Raw genomic sequence first — 18,275 nt, 5'->3', positions numbered from 1 at the left:
TTGATTCTTCGATGGCCTTCCAGAGAGCAGGTTCGATGGTCTTTCCTCTCTCGAGCTCCCTATCATCCATGTATACATCGATGCCTCTCTGTGCCAGATTAGAATATAGATGACTAGTAAAGTTGTTCCGGGTGTCTTTGCCTCTAAAACCAAGGAACACATCATGCATATATAGTGGAGGAGGAGGAGATGAAGATGAGGTTATTCCTTGCACGCTGGTGGAAGCCATGAAAATCCCTATAGCGATAAATTAGCACCGATCCTTCTAGCCTCAACTAGCTAGCTTGGTTCAGCAATTGCTTTCCACGCTATTTTGTGTAAGGCCTGCTCCTGTGATCAAACACGAAAAAGAAGGTAAGATCACGAAATTTGGCAATTAAATCTACCAAATAGCAATTTCAAGCTGGAACATGTACAATTCTACTTATAAATCAGAAAACACCAAATTTCTACAAGCATTACACGAATCTAGACGGTGTGGTAAGTGTTGGCTAAAGAGGCACAAGATCCAGCGAGGCTCAATATTTTTTCTTCTCCTGGTATCTTAGTAACCAACTTCCAAAGCCCTTTTCTTACTTTTTATTCCAATGAATTCGAATTTTTTCCGGTTCCTCTAGGTCAAGAACTCGTACTGGTAAGTTTCCTGGATTTTCTTTTGGTGGAGAAAAAGTGAAGATAGAAATGAAAGGGATATCGAAGGGATATCGAACGCGCATTGGGCAGCAGAGGCACCTTCCTGTCATGTTTTGTAATGGATTCTAAGTTTAAAATAAATATTTTTGGACTTCTTTTGTCCCTTTCCCTTCGTTGCCTTCCTCTCCTTTGTAATTCTGCATAAGAGCAACTTCAATAAGACGTGCTATTTTTAAAAGTTAAAAATTAAACTGATAAAATGGATGTAAATATGGTTTTTTTATGGGCAATTCCAATGGTAAAAAGATATAATTTTATATTAAACTTATTTTAATATAATTATATAACTAGTTTAATTATTTTTTATATAATACAATCATGTTATTAATTATATAATTAATATGAGTAATTTATAAAATTAATGAAGTAATATCAAAGTTAAAAGATATAATTTGAAGTTTAAATTTTAAAATTTTAAAATTAAAATTTATTTATATAAATATTTTTAATTTTCAATTTTATATAATACTCCCTTTATAGCTTGCTTGTTGAATCAGCTATTTTTTTTTGTTGCTGTGAACATGATTTATAATGCTTAAATAAATAGATTTTTTAAGATAAAAATAAAATAATATTATAGAGAGAAATGCTTTAAAATTATATATCCAATAAAAAAAAATGTGAACCTCCATTCTAAAAATCTCATTTTCATATTTATAGCTCATGAGTTTTTTTTAAAAAAAAAAAATTTTATAATTAATATTTAATGATAGATAAATATCTCTTACATCTATATTAATATTTGATGAAATATGATAGGGAAGAAAGGAATGTTATTCCATGCTATCACCGGGACTTGACATTTTATCAAAATCAATATGCTAAGATTTGACTAATGTCAAAATTGACAAATTTTTATCGAGACATGTTTATATTCCTAGAAATTTAAACTTATAAATCTTTCTTTTGAATTTTTATAAAAATATACAGATAAAATCTTAATTCATCACTTTCAAACTCCTTTTAGATGTTCATTGTTCTCCTTGGATCCACACATTCTTTGATTGATGTATGAATATAGCATGCTCTTTTTTTTCTGTCGTGCATAGTGACATGAAAATGGTCGCACACAAGATCCCTTTTAGATGTTCAAAATTTGAATGCAGCTTTCAATTTTTTGGTATTTTTATATATTTAGCTCTCCATCTCAATTTACACATTATTTTTAATTTTTTTTACCTACAAATTAATATTCATGGTGTGCTTGCATGCTTTGTTTAAAGTGTTGATTATGATTGATGAATTATTTGCTTTAATGTGATCTAACTGCTCTCCCAGTAACAAAACAAGGAAAAGAAATGACCTATATATATTGCTTTTTTTCCCCTTTTTAAATAGAGGAAAAAAGTTTAAATTTTTTTTCTTTTTCTTCTTTTTAGATATTCAAACATATAAAGATTTGATATTTAAGGGTTTTGTTCTTTTTAGATATTATTTTTATTCACACAAAAGAATAAAAAGCCATATTATCGTACAGAAACATGGTCTCATCATACCACTGGTCCAGCTCACTGAATTTTTCAAAAATAAAATAAAAATAAAAATAAGATGAACCAATTATAAGCATCTAATCTAATTTAAATTCACATAAAAGAGCATAAGAGATCATCTCAGTGGGACAGCATAAAAAAGCAAAAGAAAAATTTAGTCAAAAGTGCATGAATGATGAAAGTTAATTTCTTGGTTACAAGAGATCAAATATTTTAAATTATATTTATCTTTCAGTTTTTCTTGATTTAGTCTTTACTTTACATCAATATTTTAACATTTATTTTTCTATTAACAATAAAAAAATATTTCTTCAACCTAAACAAAAGTTAACAGTGCTCGCATATTATTGCAAGAACATGTTGTGCTTATGGTTTCTTCGATAGTCAGAAAATCAAGGGCCATGTGGCATCCAAACACCTTTTTTCATCATTTCCACCTCCTTCTAACTTCAAAATCTATTATAATCCAATTTAATTGGTCTTAAATTGAAATCAATTTTTTGAAACAAAAATATATCTACGCTTCGATCTATCTATAGTAAAACATCATGGTCTTTTATTTCTTTATTAGTTTTAATAATAATAATAATAATAATAATAATAATAATAATAATAATAATGTTATTATTAATCTTAATTAATAATGTTTAATATAGTAGTGCTTGTATAGCAAAACTGAATCCAACCTCTTCAATAATGTAGCCACCATAACTTGAACACTAAGTGCAAACCCAATATTTCTCCTACTTCTGGTATCTTAGTAACCAACTTCGAAAGCCCTTTTCTTTTCTTTTTATTCCAATGACTTCGAATTGTTTCCGGTTTATTTAGGTCAAGAACTCCCACCGGTAAGTTTCCTGGATTTTCTTACGGATCTTTTTCTTACACTGTAAAGAAGATGGCCTTTCGGTGGAGAAAAAAGTGAAAAGAGAAATGAAAGGGATATCGAACGCGCATTGGGCAGCAGAGGCACCTTCCTGTCAAGAGCAAGGATTGGCCCCACACATCACAATTGAGTTGATTCATATTTTTTAATGAATTCTCAAGTCAAGCGTTCCAGCAACTTTTGTTCATATACTGCTTGGAGTCGTTTAAAATACATATTCTTTAACTACTTTTGTCTCTTTTCCAGCGCATAAAGCTTTTGCATCCCGACAACTTTTCAACAAAATTTTTAAAACGGTGTATTAATATTGTAAAATTGTAAGAAATATTTAAAAATTTGGCTATTTTATAGGAACATATTCTAATACATATAACGCCCTTAATTATTTTTTAGATAAAAATAGTTAAAATGAAAATAATAAGAATTTATAGAAATATTTTTAAGAAAATAATATCAAAAACAAAATTAAATTAAATAATCATGTTTATTTCTCTAATCTTTTAAGTTTTTCCTATGACTATCTTTTTCAAAAAGTAAATAAGGACATTTTAGATACAATAAAAAGTTTCTATGATATTTTTTTAAAAGGATAAATTACTTGATCATTGTGTAGTTTAGTTATTTTATCTTTATTTTTTCAGAAATTATAGTTTATGATGACAATTTATGTCCTCCCTAACACACGTAATAATTTATAAAATTATTAGTATTTTCAAAAATATCAACAAAAAACATCTAATAATTTACAAAATTATTATTATTTTCAAACTAATAATTATAAAGCTCTTATATTAAATATTATAAATTTTACATTGATTTGTTTTTTAAAAAAAAAACTGAGCCACCACCCTCTTAACTGAGTCTAATTATCTAAAACTCAAAGGTCATTTTTCAAAATTGCTTGAAGTATGCTATAAAGAGCATTCATCCGTCATTTTTATAGGTCAAATTATAACTCCATTCTTAAATACAATTAATGAAAATTATGGATAGACTTTTTGATATAGTTGAAAGCCCTACAAGGATAACTTTTTTATTAAAACACGAAGAATCCTAAGATCTTATTTTTATTTGTGAAATAATGAATAGATAACTTTTGTCTCTCTGGATATTTACAAGTCTTCATATAGGCGTGAAATTGACCTTAACATAGTAGAACATTATTATCCTAAAACAAAATGGAAAGATAGCTACGAATCCAGAAAAAAATATAAAATCCAAAAAGATTAAAAAAATATTAAATCAAACAGTATCTTGGTTGCACGGTCTTGGAGAAAAGATTCACCAAACCAGGAACAATAATTTTTTGAAAAAAAAAAATCTAGAAAAAACCAAAAACCAATTCAAAATAATCCAGTTTGGTCAAAATCAAGAAACCAAATACCTTGAAAAAGTCTGCAAAATAGCAAAAGGATGATTTGATATTATCAGCAAGGATAATCAAAAAAAAAAAAAGATTAAAGCATGCAAAACAAAATAGCCAAGAAAAAACTATCTAACTAATGGAAGTTTACTTTTCAAAAATAAAATAAAAATAAAAATAAAAATAAAAATGAAATGAATCAATTATAAACATCTAATCTAATTTCAATTCACATAAAAGAGCATAAGAGATCATCTCAGTGGTACAGCATAAAAAAGCTAACGAGAAATTTAGTCAAAAGTTCACGAATGATGAAAGTTAACTTTTTTGGTTACAAGAGATCAAATATTTTAAATTGTTTTTATCTTTCAGTTTTTCAACATGTTGCATGGTCTCGGAGAAAATAGGCTGTGGACCAAGGAGATCAATTTCCAGGAAATCCATTTCATTTAATTAGGGTTCCTGCAGACCAAGGAGATCAATTTCCAGGAAATCCATTTCATAGTCAGGGGATGAATGCGGATGCAACGCCATGTGCCTGATGTGATTGCAATTTTGAGGTAGTTGGGTGGTTGAAGTTACAGCCAAGGTGATTACCAGGGGTGTTCATGTTCCGGATCGATCCAATTTAGATCTAAGAAATTCACCAAACCAGAAACAATAATTTTTTGAAAAAACCAAAAATCAATTCAAAACAAACTCGTTCAGTTGGTCAAAATCAGGAAACCAAAAACCTTGATAAAGTCCGCAAAAAAGCAAAAGTCGTTCAAATATTTTAAATTATATTTATCTTTCAGTTTTTCTTGATTTAGTCTTTACTTCACATCAATTTTATATTCTAACATTTATTTTTGTATATAATTCTTGATGTCACATGCATCAATTCTTCTATTAACAATAAAAAAAAAATATGACCTAGGCTTCGATCTATCTATAGTAAAACATCACGGTTTTTTATTTCTTTATTAATTTTAATCTTGATTAATAACAATAATAATAATAATAATAATAACAACGTTGTTATTATTGATTTATAATTTTTAATATACTAGTGCTTGTCATTCTCTGTGTTTCACTTTACTTCCCTGCTTAGTTCTCTGTTTATTGTTATGTAAATCTGTCATCTTTACACTTTCCCAGCCAACTTTTTAGGATATTAATTCCAATCTCTTTTGCTTTTAAAAATTATGCTATGTGGAAATAAATCTCTTTAAGCACACTGCTACACAAATCGTTCGGTTTATTCATGATATGTCGATTGTCGACACTACTTTTATAGAAGGGCCTTATTGAAAGACTCAATTTCTTTAAAAACTTGTGCCCTGTAAGCTTAGTATTTTGGATCTTTAGAGCCTATTTGATATTTAGTGCATGCTTAGTATATCATGGTGCAAAGTTATTTTTAAAAGTGATTTTTTTAGAATGTATTAAAATATTTTTTAGACTTTTTTTATTTTTTAATATTAATACATCAAAATTATTGAAAAATATTAAAAAAACATTAATTTGATGCTTTTATAAGGCAAATACACATTAATCAGTCTTAAATTGAAATCAATTTTTTTGAAACAAAAATATATCTAGGCTTCGATCTTTGGTCTTTTATTTCTTTATTAATTTTAATCTTTATTGATAACAATAATAATAATGTTGTTGTTATTAATTTATAATTTCTAATATAAAATGAACCCAACCTCTTGGATTAAATATAAAATGTTTTTTTAAGAAAAAACAATTATAAAAAGTTTAATTAAATCTTTAACACAATTTCAACCATCAATACAAACATGAGGGATTCCTCTATCATCAAACCATCAAAACTAATGCGAAGCACATCAATGATTTTGCCGTCAGGAATCTCATTCATTCTATTAATTGCACTTCTCCATTCAGGGATACTTCTTGCATACAAAAACGAACCAATAACTTCAAGAGCCAGTGGAAGGCCATTTGCATAACCCACAACTTGCTTGGATAGTTCCACGAAATCTTCAGCAGGGTGGTCATTTTTGAAAGCTTTCTGGCTAAACAACATAAGAGCATCATCATCATTCAATTTCTCAGCCACATAAATTTTATTATTATTATTTCTAGGTACCACTTTTTTATCTCTGCTAGTTATGATAATTCTGCTCCCTGGACCAAACCATCCAGGCTCCTCAGCCAAGAATTCTAGTTGTTCTTTGTCATCTACATCATCAAGGATAAGAAGAATCTTTTTAAGTCGTAACCTCCGCTTTATCATCTCAATCCCTCTAGAAGAATCACATACAGAAGCACGTTCCATTAAGATTTCAGAAAGAAGTTGTTCCTGTAAACGGCGTGGTCCATATTTCTCAGCAAAAACTTCTCTGACATTTGCTAAGAAGCAGCTGCCTTCAAATTGCCAACGAATCCTATCATATACTACCCTTGCAACAGTCGTCTTACCTATGCCACCCATCCCACAGATCCCTATGAAGATTGCTTTGCCTACTTCTTCCCCTATATAGCCATTTAATACCTCTACACGAGAATCTATTCCAACTAATTTTTTGCTAATTGTTGGCAGAGTGACGCTTAGTTTGTACGATATGTATTCAGCAATTATTTTAATTGATTCCGACTCATTCCTGCATAGGAGGGTGCAAAACATTAATCATGCAGTGTTAACATATGCAGTGTTAATACTGATATGTATTCAGTCAAACTTTAACATTAACATGGCTTATTAAAAAAAAACCCTCGACAAATCTTGCAAACCTAGATTAATATTTTAAATTCTCAATCCATTAAATTATTCTAGATCTAGACTAAATTAAAAGACTTAAATCAATATTAAAATATAAAATAAAAACAGTTAAACTTTAACATTAACATGGCTTATAAAAAAAAAAAAAAAAACCCTTGACAAATCTTCCAAACCTAGATTAATATTTTAAATTCTCAATCCATTAAATTCTAGATTTAGACTAAACTAAAAAACCTAAATCAATATTAAAATATAAAATAAAAATTAATATATATATATAACTCGTCAAGGTAAAAAAACATAATAATAAAAAATAAAGAATAAAATCATAAAAAAAGATTAAAAATAATCTCACGTCAAATAAATACTAATTAAAAAAAAAGAATCAAATCTAATAAATTAAAAAATTAAAAACAAAATTTAATTTTATAAAATAATTGAAATAAAAAAGATCAATAAAAAAACATAAATCAAATATAAAAGAAAAAATTTACTCCACACATGCCACCTTGGGAGGTAAATCATTTCGTGGTGAATCAGAAAATATCAATGAAAGCCTTTTTTGGGTGTCGTAAGCCGTTGCTCGTGCTTAAATAAGGTGGGACGACTTACTAGCTTGTATGTTCTATAGATAAGCCAGCCACTTTTCTTTCCTTTTGTTTATCACAAAAAATAAGGTATGAATGAGCCCTTGAAACAATACAGGGAGGATTTGAAAATAAGAATAAGTAGATAGATGATTACCTATCCCGCACGTCCCAGCCTGATAGATTGGCCACTGTAGCGAGACAATCTTTCCAGTTCTGGACCTTCTCCAAATTTTCCTTGAACTTTTGTTCATGCTCAACGAAGGCTTTCTCATATGTCCCTTTGCGCTCGGCTACCTCTGAGGGATCCACATCATAAAACACTGGCAGAACAGTGTGCCCCATCTCTTTCATGCACTGAACAATCTTGACAAGTTCATCCAAGCACCATGGTGAAGAAGCGTAATGTCTTGAAAATACAATGACAGAAAACCTTGATTCTTCGATGGCCTTCCAGAGAGCAGGTTCGAAGGTCTTTCCTCTCTCGAGCTCCCTATCATCCATGTATACATCGATGCCTCTCTGAGCCAGATTAGAATATAGATGACTAGTAAAGTTGTTCCGGGTGTCTTTGCCTCTAAAACTAAGGAACACATCATGCATATATAGTGGAGGAGGAGAAGACGAAGATGAGGTTTTTCCTTGAACACTGGTGGAAGCCATGAAAATCCCTATAACAATAAATTAGTACCGATCCCTACTAGCCTCAACTTGCTCGCTTGGTTCAGCAATTGCTTTCCACGCTATTTTGTACAAGGCCTGCTCCTGTGGTCAAACATGAAATAGCAGGTAAGATCAAGAAATTCGGCAATTAAATCTACCCATGAGCAATTTCAAGCTGGAACATGTACAATTCTACTTATAAATCAGAAAGTACCAAATTTTTACGAGTATTTCACGAATCTAGGCGAAACAAACCGTGTGGTAAGTGTTGGCTAAAGAGGCACAAGATCCAGCCAAGCCCAGTATTTTTTCTTCTTCTGATATCTTAGTAACCAACTTCCAAAGCCCTTTTCTTTCTTTTTAATCCAATGACTTCGAATTTTTTCCGATTACTTTAGGTCAAGAACTCGTACCGGTAAGTCGAGTGACTTCGAATTTCTTCCGATTACTTAAGGTCAAGAACTCGTACCGGTAAGTTTCCTGTATTTTCTTACTGATCTTTTTCTTACGCTGTAAAGAAGATGGAGTTTCGGTGGAGAAAAAGCAAACAGAGAAATGAAAGGGATATCGAAATTTGAGTTGCACTGGGTGGCAGAGGCACATTCCTGTCCAGTTGTATAATTCTGCACAAGAGCATCTTCAATAAGACATGCTATTTTTAAAAGTTGAAAATTAAATTGGTAAAATGTTTTTTGGAATAATATAAATATAGTTTTTATTTATTTATATACATTTCAATACTAAAAACTCACTTAGAAAAGCTGATTATATTTTAATATATTTTATATTAAACTAATTTTAATATAATTATATAACTAGTTTAATTATTTTTTATATAATATAATCATGTTATTAATTATACAATTAATATGATGAGTAATTTATAAAATTAATGAAGTAATACGAAAGTTTAAAGATATAATTTAAAGTTTAAATTTTAAACTTTTAAAATCAAAATTTATTTATGTTAATATTTTCAGTTTTCAGTTTTATATAATAATGTTAAAATTTTTAGGTTTGCAAGCTTCTTTTCTCCTTCTTGTTGTGTCTTTTCTCCAGTTCCGGACCTTCTCCAAGTTTTCCTTGAAATTTTGTTCATGCTCACCGAAGGCTTCCTCATATGTCTCTGAGGGATCCACATCATAAAAAACGGGCAGAACGGTGTGCCCCATCTCTTTCATGCACTGAACAATCTTGACAAGTTCATCCAAGCACCATGGCGAAGAAGCGTAATGTTTTGAAAATACCGAAGAAGCGTAATGTCTTGAAAATATAATGACAGAAAACCTTGATTCTTCGATGGCCTTCCAGAGAGCAGGTTCGATGGTCTTTCCTCTCTCGAGCTCCCTATCATCCATGTATACATCGATGCCTCTCTGAGCCAGATTAGAATATAGATGACTAGTAAAGTTGTTCCGGGTGTCTTTGCCTCTAAAACTAAGGAACACATCATACATATATTGAGGAGGAGGAGAAGATGAAGATGAGGTTATTCCTTGCACGCTGGTGGAAGCCATGAAAATCCCTATAGCAATAAATTAGTACCGATCCCTACTAGCCTCAACTTGCTCGCTTGGTTCAGCAATTGCTTTCCACGCTATTTTGTACAAGGCCTGCTCCTGTGGTCAAACATGAAACAAAAGGTAAGATCAAGAAATTTCGGAAATTAAATCTAACAATTAGCAATTTCAAGCTGGAACATGTACAATTCTACTTAGAAATCAGAAAACACCAAATTTCTACAAGTATTACACGAATCTAGATGAAACAAACTGTGTGGTAAGTGTTGACTAAAGAGACACAAGATCCAGCCAAGCCCAATATTTGTTTCTCCTTCTGGTATCTTAGTAACCAACTTCCAAAGCCCTTTTCTTTCTTTCTTTTTTCCAGTGACTTCGAATTTCTTCCGGTTTCTTTAGATCAAGAACTCGTTCTGGTAAGTTTCCTGGATTTCTTACGGATCCCTTTCTTATACTGTAAAGAAGATGGACTTTTGGTGGAGAAGAAGTCAAAAGAAATGAAAGGGATATCGAACGCGCATAGAGCAGCAGAGGCACCTTCCTGTCAAGAGCAGGGGTTAGGCCACACACATCACAATTGAGTTGTTCATATTTTTTAATGAATTCTCAAGCCAAGCAATTAAGCAATTAATACAGAAAAAAAATCCTAATATTTAGTTTGGTGTGCTAAAATAAGCCATATTAGTTTCTTAGAACCCTTTCTAGATACACATTCAATCTTGTCAGTGTACCTGTGCTACATTATGGATACAATTCCAAGAAAAATTGAATGATTCTTGGGCCATGTCTACACGGAGAGCAAAAAAAAAATGGACAAAAAAAAGCTTTCATTCTTCATTTTTATATTTATTCTTTATTTTTATATTTGAAATTGTGGTAATTATTGTAATTGTGATTTAAAAAAAATATTTTATAAAAAATATTTTTAGTTAAGATTAGTTTGAAAAAAAAGATATTTGATTAAAACTGTAGTTAAAATTAAGATTGAAGAAAAAATAATTTAATGTATTTGTTTAGAATTCTTTTGAAATTGAGGTTATAAAATAATTTAAAAAATATATATTAATATTCATGGTTTTAAATTTAAATATTGTAGAATTAATTATTCCTATTATATCATGAAATAAATAATACTTTATATAAAATATTTTTTATTATTCCATTAAACTATTTATAATTCCATTACATATAAAATTCATCCGATAAGAACTATAATTTTCATAATTTTTTGAGCATGTAATAAAATTAGATAAAATATTATCAGGTATAAAATTAATATTACAATATGAGTAAATTTAATTCACTTTATTCTAGTTTTTTGAAAAAAAATATTGTTCATATTACAGTATGAGTGAATTTAATTCACTTTAAATTAATTTTTTTTAAAAAAAACTACTAAAAAAATTAACACATTAGAAAAAAAATTCACGTGAACAATACAAGTGAATTACACTATTCACATGAACAATATACTAATTTATATTGTTTATGTTAATTACACTGTAATTAACATAAACAATAAGTAAAAGCATTATTTTATTGCTTGTTTTCTTTGCGCCTCATACGCAAAAACATGTAGGGTCTATATATAATAATTGTATTTTTTTTTTATCAAGTAGATTGTATTTATATTTTAAACTAAATACATATGCAACCTTGTTATCAAACGTTCACTTAGAGGGAGTTATATTGGAGAGTTAAAATAACATTTTTATGTTAGAGAGTTATTCTTATATATCTGTCAAAATACCCTAATGTTTGTTTAATAAATCTTTATGCAAAAGAGGTGTTTTTATTGGAGTTTTATTAGTTAGTTATAATTAAATATAATAGTTGTATTAATACCAAATATATTAAAATATAATTAACTTTTTTAAATGGTTTTTTTTTATTGGAGTACATATACTAAAAAAATATTATATTTATACTATTTTAAAAGTTATATTATCAATTTGATTCTTCTAAATAGCTTTTTCCCTCGTAGATGCTCTTAGATATAGAGTTCTTCAACTTTGCAAGCCTCAAGGGTAAGGGAAGAATGTGGATTCATCGGATGTCCCCAAGACACGTATCCAAGATAGGCAATGAAAATATGAGTTGAATGTGTTACTTGGAAAGGCTCGCGTGGGCTAGTTTAGGCAATGTCCTTAGATCTCCCTGATGGTGAAAGGGGAAAGTAGGCATCTACAGGAAGCAGCCTGGATAGAGAGAATTATGATCCCTTGGAGTCCTCTAGGAATATTTCCTGGGACGAATCTCGGAAAAAATAGATTGAGAGTTTAGTGAGTTTGTCTTAGATAGAGTGTCATGAAAATGGTTTTGCCATTCAAATATGTTGAAAAAAGTGGAATGGAACCTATAAATTTTGTTTTGATTCGATTTGATTTATGATTTTTAAACTAATTAACATTGAATATGATTTATATGGTTTATAAGGTGTTTTCATGATATTTTAAAAGAAATACACCAAAATTAATATAATAAATTTATATAAGAGAAACATAGAGATCAATTGAAGAAACTAATAAAAAGATAAATCATAAATAAATATAGATCTGTAATATAGCATGGTTCCGTGCCTAGTGTATGTTTCTAAAACTCAAAGGTCATGTTTTCTAAATTGCTTCAAGTATGCTATAAAAAAACATTCATCCCTTATATTATCGGATTTTTGATCATTAAAATAATTAATTTTTTTGTTAAATGATCGGATTTTGATCATTAAAACAATCAATTTTTCTATTAAATAATTTTATTTGATAAGAGGAGTTCAATTTATATATTTTTTATACCTTGAACATGACTAAATAAATATATCTAAAATTCAAGAAAAATTTTTGTTTCGGGTTGATTTCAGGTTTTAGGATGGTTTTTTAAAGTCATGAATGGATTTACCAAGGTACATGCATAGGGAGTTTTCTATGTGTTTTAAATAAAAAAATGGATTGAAAAATTTTTTTAAAGTAAAAAACCTTTCAGATATGAATTTCCAACCACTATCGTGACCATAATTTGGACAAAGTCCTAAAAAATCTCATATGAGTTTAGAAAAAAAAATTGTTTCAGGTTGAATTTAGGTTTTGGGATGATTTTTTAGGGTTATTGATGGATTTATTAAGATGTCTAGAGTATTTTTCAGATATTTTGAATAAAAAAATAGTTTGAAAAATAAGCTTTTAGATCAAAAACCCTTTAGCCCCGACTTTCCTACTACCATAGTGCCCGAAATCCAGGCAAAGTCAGATAATGTGTTGTCTAACTATAAAAATAAAATTAAAAAAAACATTGAAATGGATGATATGTCATCTACCCCATTTACATTTTTATTTTAAAAGAGCTCACCGACCGTTCAAATGGGTCAAATCTAGCTGTGTCATGCCCTTTTCTTTTATTTTTTTGGTTTTTGAATAATTTTTTATATGTATTTTTAAAAATAATTTTTTGATTTATTTTTTATTTTTTACTTCAGTTTTTTTAAATGATGCATAGTTGTTATCTTTAAAAATATATATTTTATATGTATTTAATTATTAAGCATCTATAATTTATGTTTTATGTAACTGAGGCTTTCTCATATTGCCCTTTTTGCTCGGCTACCTCTGAGGGATCCAACTGGCAAAACCGTGTGGCCCATCTCTTTCATGCGCTGAACAATCTTGACAAGTTCGTCCAAGCACCATGGTGAAGAAGCGTAATCTCTTGAAAATATAATGACAGAAAACCTTGATTCTTTGATGGCCTTCCAGAGAGCAGGTTCGATGGTCTTTCCTCTCTCGAGCTCCCTATCATCCATGTACACATCGATGCCTCTCTGTGCCAGATTAGAATATAGATGACTAGTAAAGTTCTCCCGGGTCTCTTTGCCTCTAAAACAAAGGAACACATCATACATATATTGTGGAGGAGGAGGAGATGAAGATGAGGTTATTCCTTGCACGCTGGTGGAAGCCATTAAAAGCCCTATAGCAATAAACCGTGTGGTAAGTGTTGGCTAAAGAGGCACAAGATCCAGCCAAGCCCAATATTTGTCTATTCTTCTGGTATCTTAGTAACCAACCTCCAAAGCCCTTTTCTTTCTTTTTATTCCAATGACTTCGAATTTTTGTCCGGTTTCTTTAGGTCAAGAATTCGTACTGGTAGGTTTCCGATTTTCTTACGGATCTTTTTCTTACATTGTAAAGAAGATGGACTTTTGGTGCAGAAAAAGTCAAAGGAAATGAAAGGGATATCGAAATCGCATTGGGCAGCAGAGGCTCCCTGTCAAGAGCAGGGGGTTGGGTCACACACACATCACAATTGAGTTTATTCATACTTTTTAATGAATTTTCACAAGCATCAACGTTTAAAAATTAAGGACATTTTAGATACAATAGAAAGTTTCTATAAAAATTTGTAAAGTAGAAATTACCTTCAACATTATGTAGTTTCATCATTTTATTTCTATTTAAAATATATATATAATTTATAATAACACTTTATGTTCTCACAAACATGCCAAAAAATCAATTAAATATATATATATATACACACAAAATTATCATTATTTTTAAACTAATAACTCTTTATATTAAATGTTATAAATTCTCATTGATTTTTTTCTTAAAAAAAAAAAAGCTTAGCCGCTACCCTTTTAACTGAACCTAATTATCAAATAACAAAAAAAATTCCATATGACATCAAGTTTAGAATCTCAAACTTTAATATTTTTATCATAAACAGCCTTACTTGATATTCCGGCTATAAATACAACAATAATTATTTTTAAAATATTTTTTATTTAGAAATATGTTAAAATAATATTTATTATTTTTTAAATTTTTTTAATATAAACACAATAAAACAATTCAAAAATATAAAAAATTAATTTTAAAAAATCAAAATTTCCAAACGGGTCTAGAACTTCTTTCCGAACCAACTTACTTTGACAACTATTCTTGAGATGCCCACACTTTTTTTATAGAAGGGCCTTATTGAAAGACTCGACTTCTTTAAAACTCATGCCCCCACGAGCTTTGTTTTTAAGAGATATTTCCAACATCTCCGGTGCACCTTTCAATCTTCCATAGATTTATAAATTTCCAATAAAAAACTGGTAAGGAATTTGATACACAAGATCATGTAATTTGATTGGAGTTTTTCTGTATTTCTATCAATACAAAAACCCTAATTCTTGATCTCCCTCACCTTGTCAGAATCCTTTACCAACGAACCAACCCCAGCAATTACTCTACGATCACCTTTTATCCTCTCGTCAACAACACAGCAGCCATGCGTAGTGGACCTCTTCTTCTTTTTTCTCTGCCCCTAAAAAATTGCATATTGATGTTTTTTGTTTTTGATATTTGTGCTTCTATCCTTTCTTTTTATTCTTGATTTTTTATAAAAAAATTTATTTTTTTTAATTTATTCCTTCAAATTCAATCTATAATATATTATGCTTTCCAATTTCATTCTTATTTTTTTATTTTTTATTTTTTTAGATGACCTTTTTATGACAGTTCTTTTTCTTCAATTTCAACCTTTAATTCAAGTTTAATTTGTTTTATTGTTTTTAATTTTATCCTTAATTTTTATTTGTGTTTCCTTTTTTTTTTCTTTGCCCTTTTGTATATGTGTTTTTTATTTCAATTTAGTCTTTTGATTTTGATTTTTCATATATTCATTTTTTATTTTGTCCTTATTATTTGGACTTTTTTTTTCATTATTCCTTTTTTTATTTTATCCTTATTATTTAGACTTTTTATTTTTTTCCTTAACTTTTTTGTAAAATTTTTATTGGTTTTTAATATTACCATTCAATTCAGGTTTATGATGTATTATTTGTTTTTTATTTTATTCTTATTATTTTTTAATTTCTTTTTGTTTGAGTTATTTTTAATTTTAGTTTAACCTACAATCAAAAAAAATTAGTTCCACTCTAATTTATTTTTATTTTTATTTTTATTTTTTTATTTTTTATTTTTTATTTTAGATCTTCTATGTAGTTAATTTTCCCCTTGTTATGTTTTTAGTGTTTGTTAACTCGATCAACTTTTTTATTCTAATTTTGTGCTCCAATTGTTTTTTTAAAGTTATTATAATATTTTAAAAAAATGTGCAATTAATATATTATTATCTTTTTTCATCGTCTAGCAAAAATAAAAGTCAGTGTTATAACTTGAATTGATAATTTCTTTTATTTTTCTAAAATATATTTTCATCACTTAAACTTTATCTTTTATAAAAAAAATATATGAACCCACAACATAGCACGGCACGTTCCTAGTACCTGTTTCTAAAACTCAAAGGTAATGTTTTCTATATTGCTTTAAGTATGCTATAAAGAATATCCATCCCTCCTCATCATGAGTCAGCCAAACTATAACTTTATTCTTAAAATACAATTAATGAAAGTTATGGTTAAAACTTAGAGAGAGAAAAATACCATTGGTATTACTTTTGACTATTAAAATAATTAATTTTATATTAAATGATTTCATTTTATTAAAAAAAATTAACTTAGATATTTTTTTATACCTTGAAAATGACTAAAGATAGATCTAAATTCAAGAAAAAATTTTATTTCAAGTTGATTTTGAGTTTTAAAATGATTTTTTGAGGCCATTGATTGATTTATCAAGATTCATTAGAAATTTTTTAGGTGTTTTAGATATAAAAAAGGAGTTGAAAAATATATTTTGGGTTAAAAACCCTTCATCTCTGATTTTCTAGCCATTATACTAATCAAAATCTGGGCAAAGTTATAAAAGACTTATTTGAGCTTAGAAAGTTTTTTTTTTTCGGGTTGATTTTGAGTTTTTGGATAGTTTTTTAGGCCATTGATAGATTTATTAAGATGCCTATAATGTTTTTCAGGTGTTTTGAATATAAAAAATAGTTTGAAAAATAGGTTTTTAGATAAAAAAAAAACCCTTCAACCTCGATTTTCCGATCATCTCAGTGGCTAGAGTCTTAGCAAAGTCAGATAATATATCGTCTAACTTATTTTTTTCAAAACAAATTAGAATGGATAACATGTTATCCACCTCATTTATAATTTCTTTTTCTAAAAAAAAGAGCTAATATCCAGGCCTACTTGCAAACCCTTCTAAATGGGTCAGGCCTAGTGGCTCTAGGCCTTTTTTTATTCTTTTTTTTAGTAATTTTGACTTAAAAATAATCATTTATTTATATGTATTTTTTAAAAATAATTTCTTGATTTATATTTAAATTAATACCTATTTTTTTCTAATTTTTTATTTAGCCTTTTTTAAATGGTGGTTGGTTTTTTTTAAGTATTTTGTATGTATTTAATTTTTAAAGATATTTTTATAATTCATCTATAATTTCTTTTTTAAGTTTTATGTAATTGAAATTTATTTTTTAAAATAAAAAAATATTTATTTTGCATAGTATTTTTAATAATAGCAACCTAGCAAAATATTTTTTCCTTTGATTTATTCAATTTTATGTGTGTATCATCTTCTACTATCATTGAATTGATTAGAAATTAAATTTTACAATTTTTTTATTTTATTTTTATAGGATTATCTTGATCTCATAACTTTGGTTTATTAGGTTAACTTGAGTTTACTCTAGTTGTGTTTTTTGTTCTTTCTTTTAATTGATGTTTTTTTAATTTCATGATTCAATATTGAGTTGGTTGAGAATTAAACTTTATAATATTTTTTTTATTTGCTTTGAATGAGATTATCATGATCTCAGGATTCAGGTCATAGCTTTGGCATGTTAATTTAGTTGATTTGAATCATTTTTTTTTTATGTTTTTTAATTGATTTTTTTTAATTTCATTCTTCAAGATTAATTGATTGAGAATTAAGTTTTATAATTATTTTTTATTTGCTTTCTATGAGGTTATGTCAGTCTTATCACCTGAGTTTGCCGAGTTAACTTTGGTTGACTTTGTTTTTTTAATTGATTTAAATATTTAATTTTATTTTTTAATATTTTTTATTTATTTTCAATGAAGTTATCATAATTTTATAATTCAACTCAAGATTTTGATATGTTAAACTAGGTTAACACGAGTTGATCCAATATATTGTTGTTTTCACATTTAAAATAAAATATCATCTTGAAATTTTCTTGAGTCAAACTATATTTTTTCTGATTTTATTAAGTCAAATTACGTTTTATTAAGTAATCTTTAAACTTGTCAAATCAATCAGATTATATCAAATTCATTCTTACATAGTTTTAATTTTTTTAATTGAAAAACACATATTTTTTTCCTAGGAACTACTCTTCATTGTCCTTTTTATATACGTGTGTCTTTTGGTTAGTTATGGTCTCAATTATAATCAATCGGGTTTGACCAAGGTTGTCAATTCTGTTTCGATGGG

General features: G+C 28.3%; 1 protein-coding gene across 1 annotated transcript in view; it reads right to left on the bottom strand.

Moving 5' to 3' along the window:
* LOC105123505 (TMV resistance protein N-like) overlaps window positions 1-14,059 on the bottom strand; it is a 24,296-nt gene extending 10,237 nt beyond the window's left edge. The window contains exons 1-4 of the mRNA XM_011023139.1: window positions 13,908-14,059; window positions 9,886-10,032; window positions 7,908-8,374; window positions 6,245-7,044 (exon numbers count right to left, since the gene is read on the bottom strand). Coding sequence (XP_011021441.1) covers window positions 6,245-7,044; window positions 7,908-8,374; window positions 9,886-9,930 — 1,312 coding nt within the window. The 5' untranslated portion in view covers window positions 9,931-10,032; window positions 13,908-14,059. The remainder of the gene's footprint in view (window positions 1-6,244; window positions 7,045-7,907; window positions 8,375-9,885; window positions 10,033-13,907) is intronic.
* Window positions 14,060-18,275: the final 4,216 nt, after the last annotated feature.

Source organism: Populus euphratica, unplaced genomic scaffold (assembly GCF_000495115.2).
Source record: "Populus euphratica unplaced genomic scaffold, PopEup_1.0 scaffold10.1, whole genome shotgun sequence".
In the NCBI taxonomy this organism is placed as follows: domain Eukaryota; kingdom Viridiplantae; phylum Streptophyta; class Magnoliopsida; order Malpighiales; family Salicaceae; genus Populus; species Populus euphratica.
This window is presented reverse-complemented; position numbering and strand designations above follow the sequence as displayed.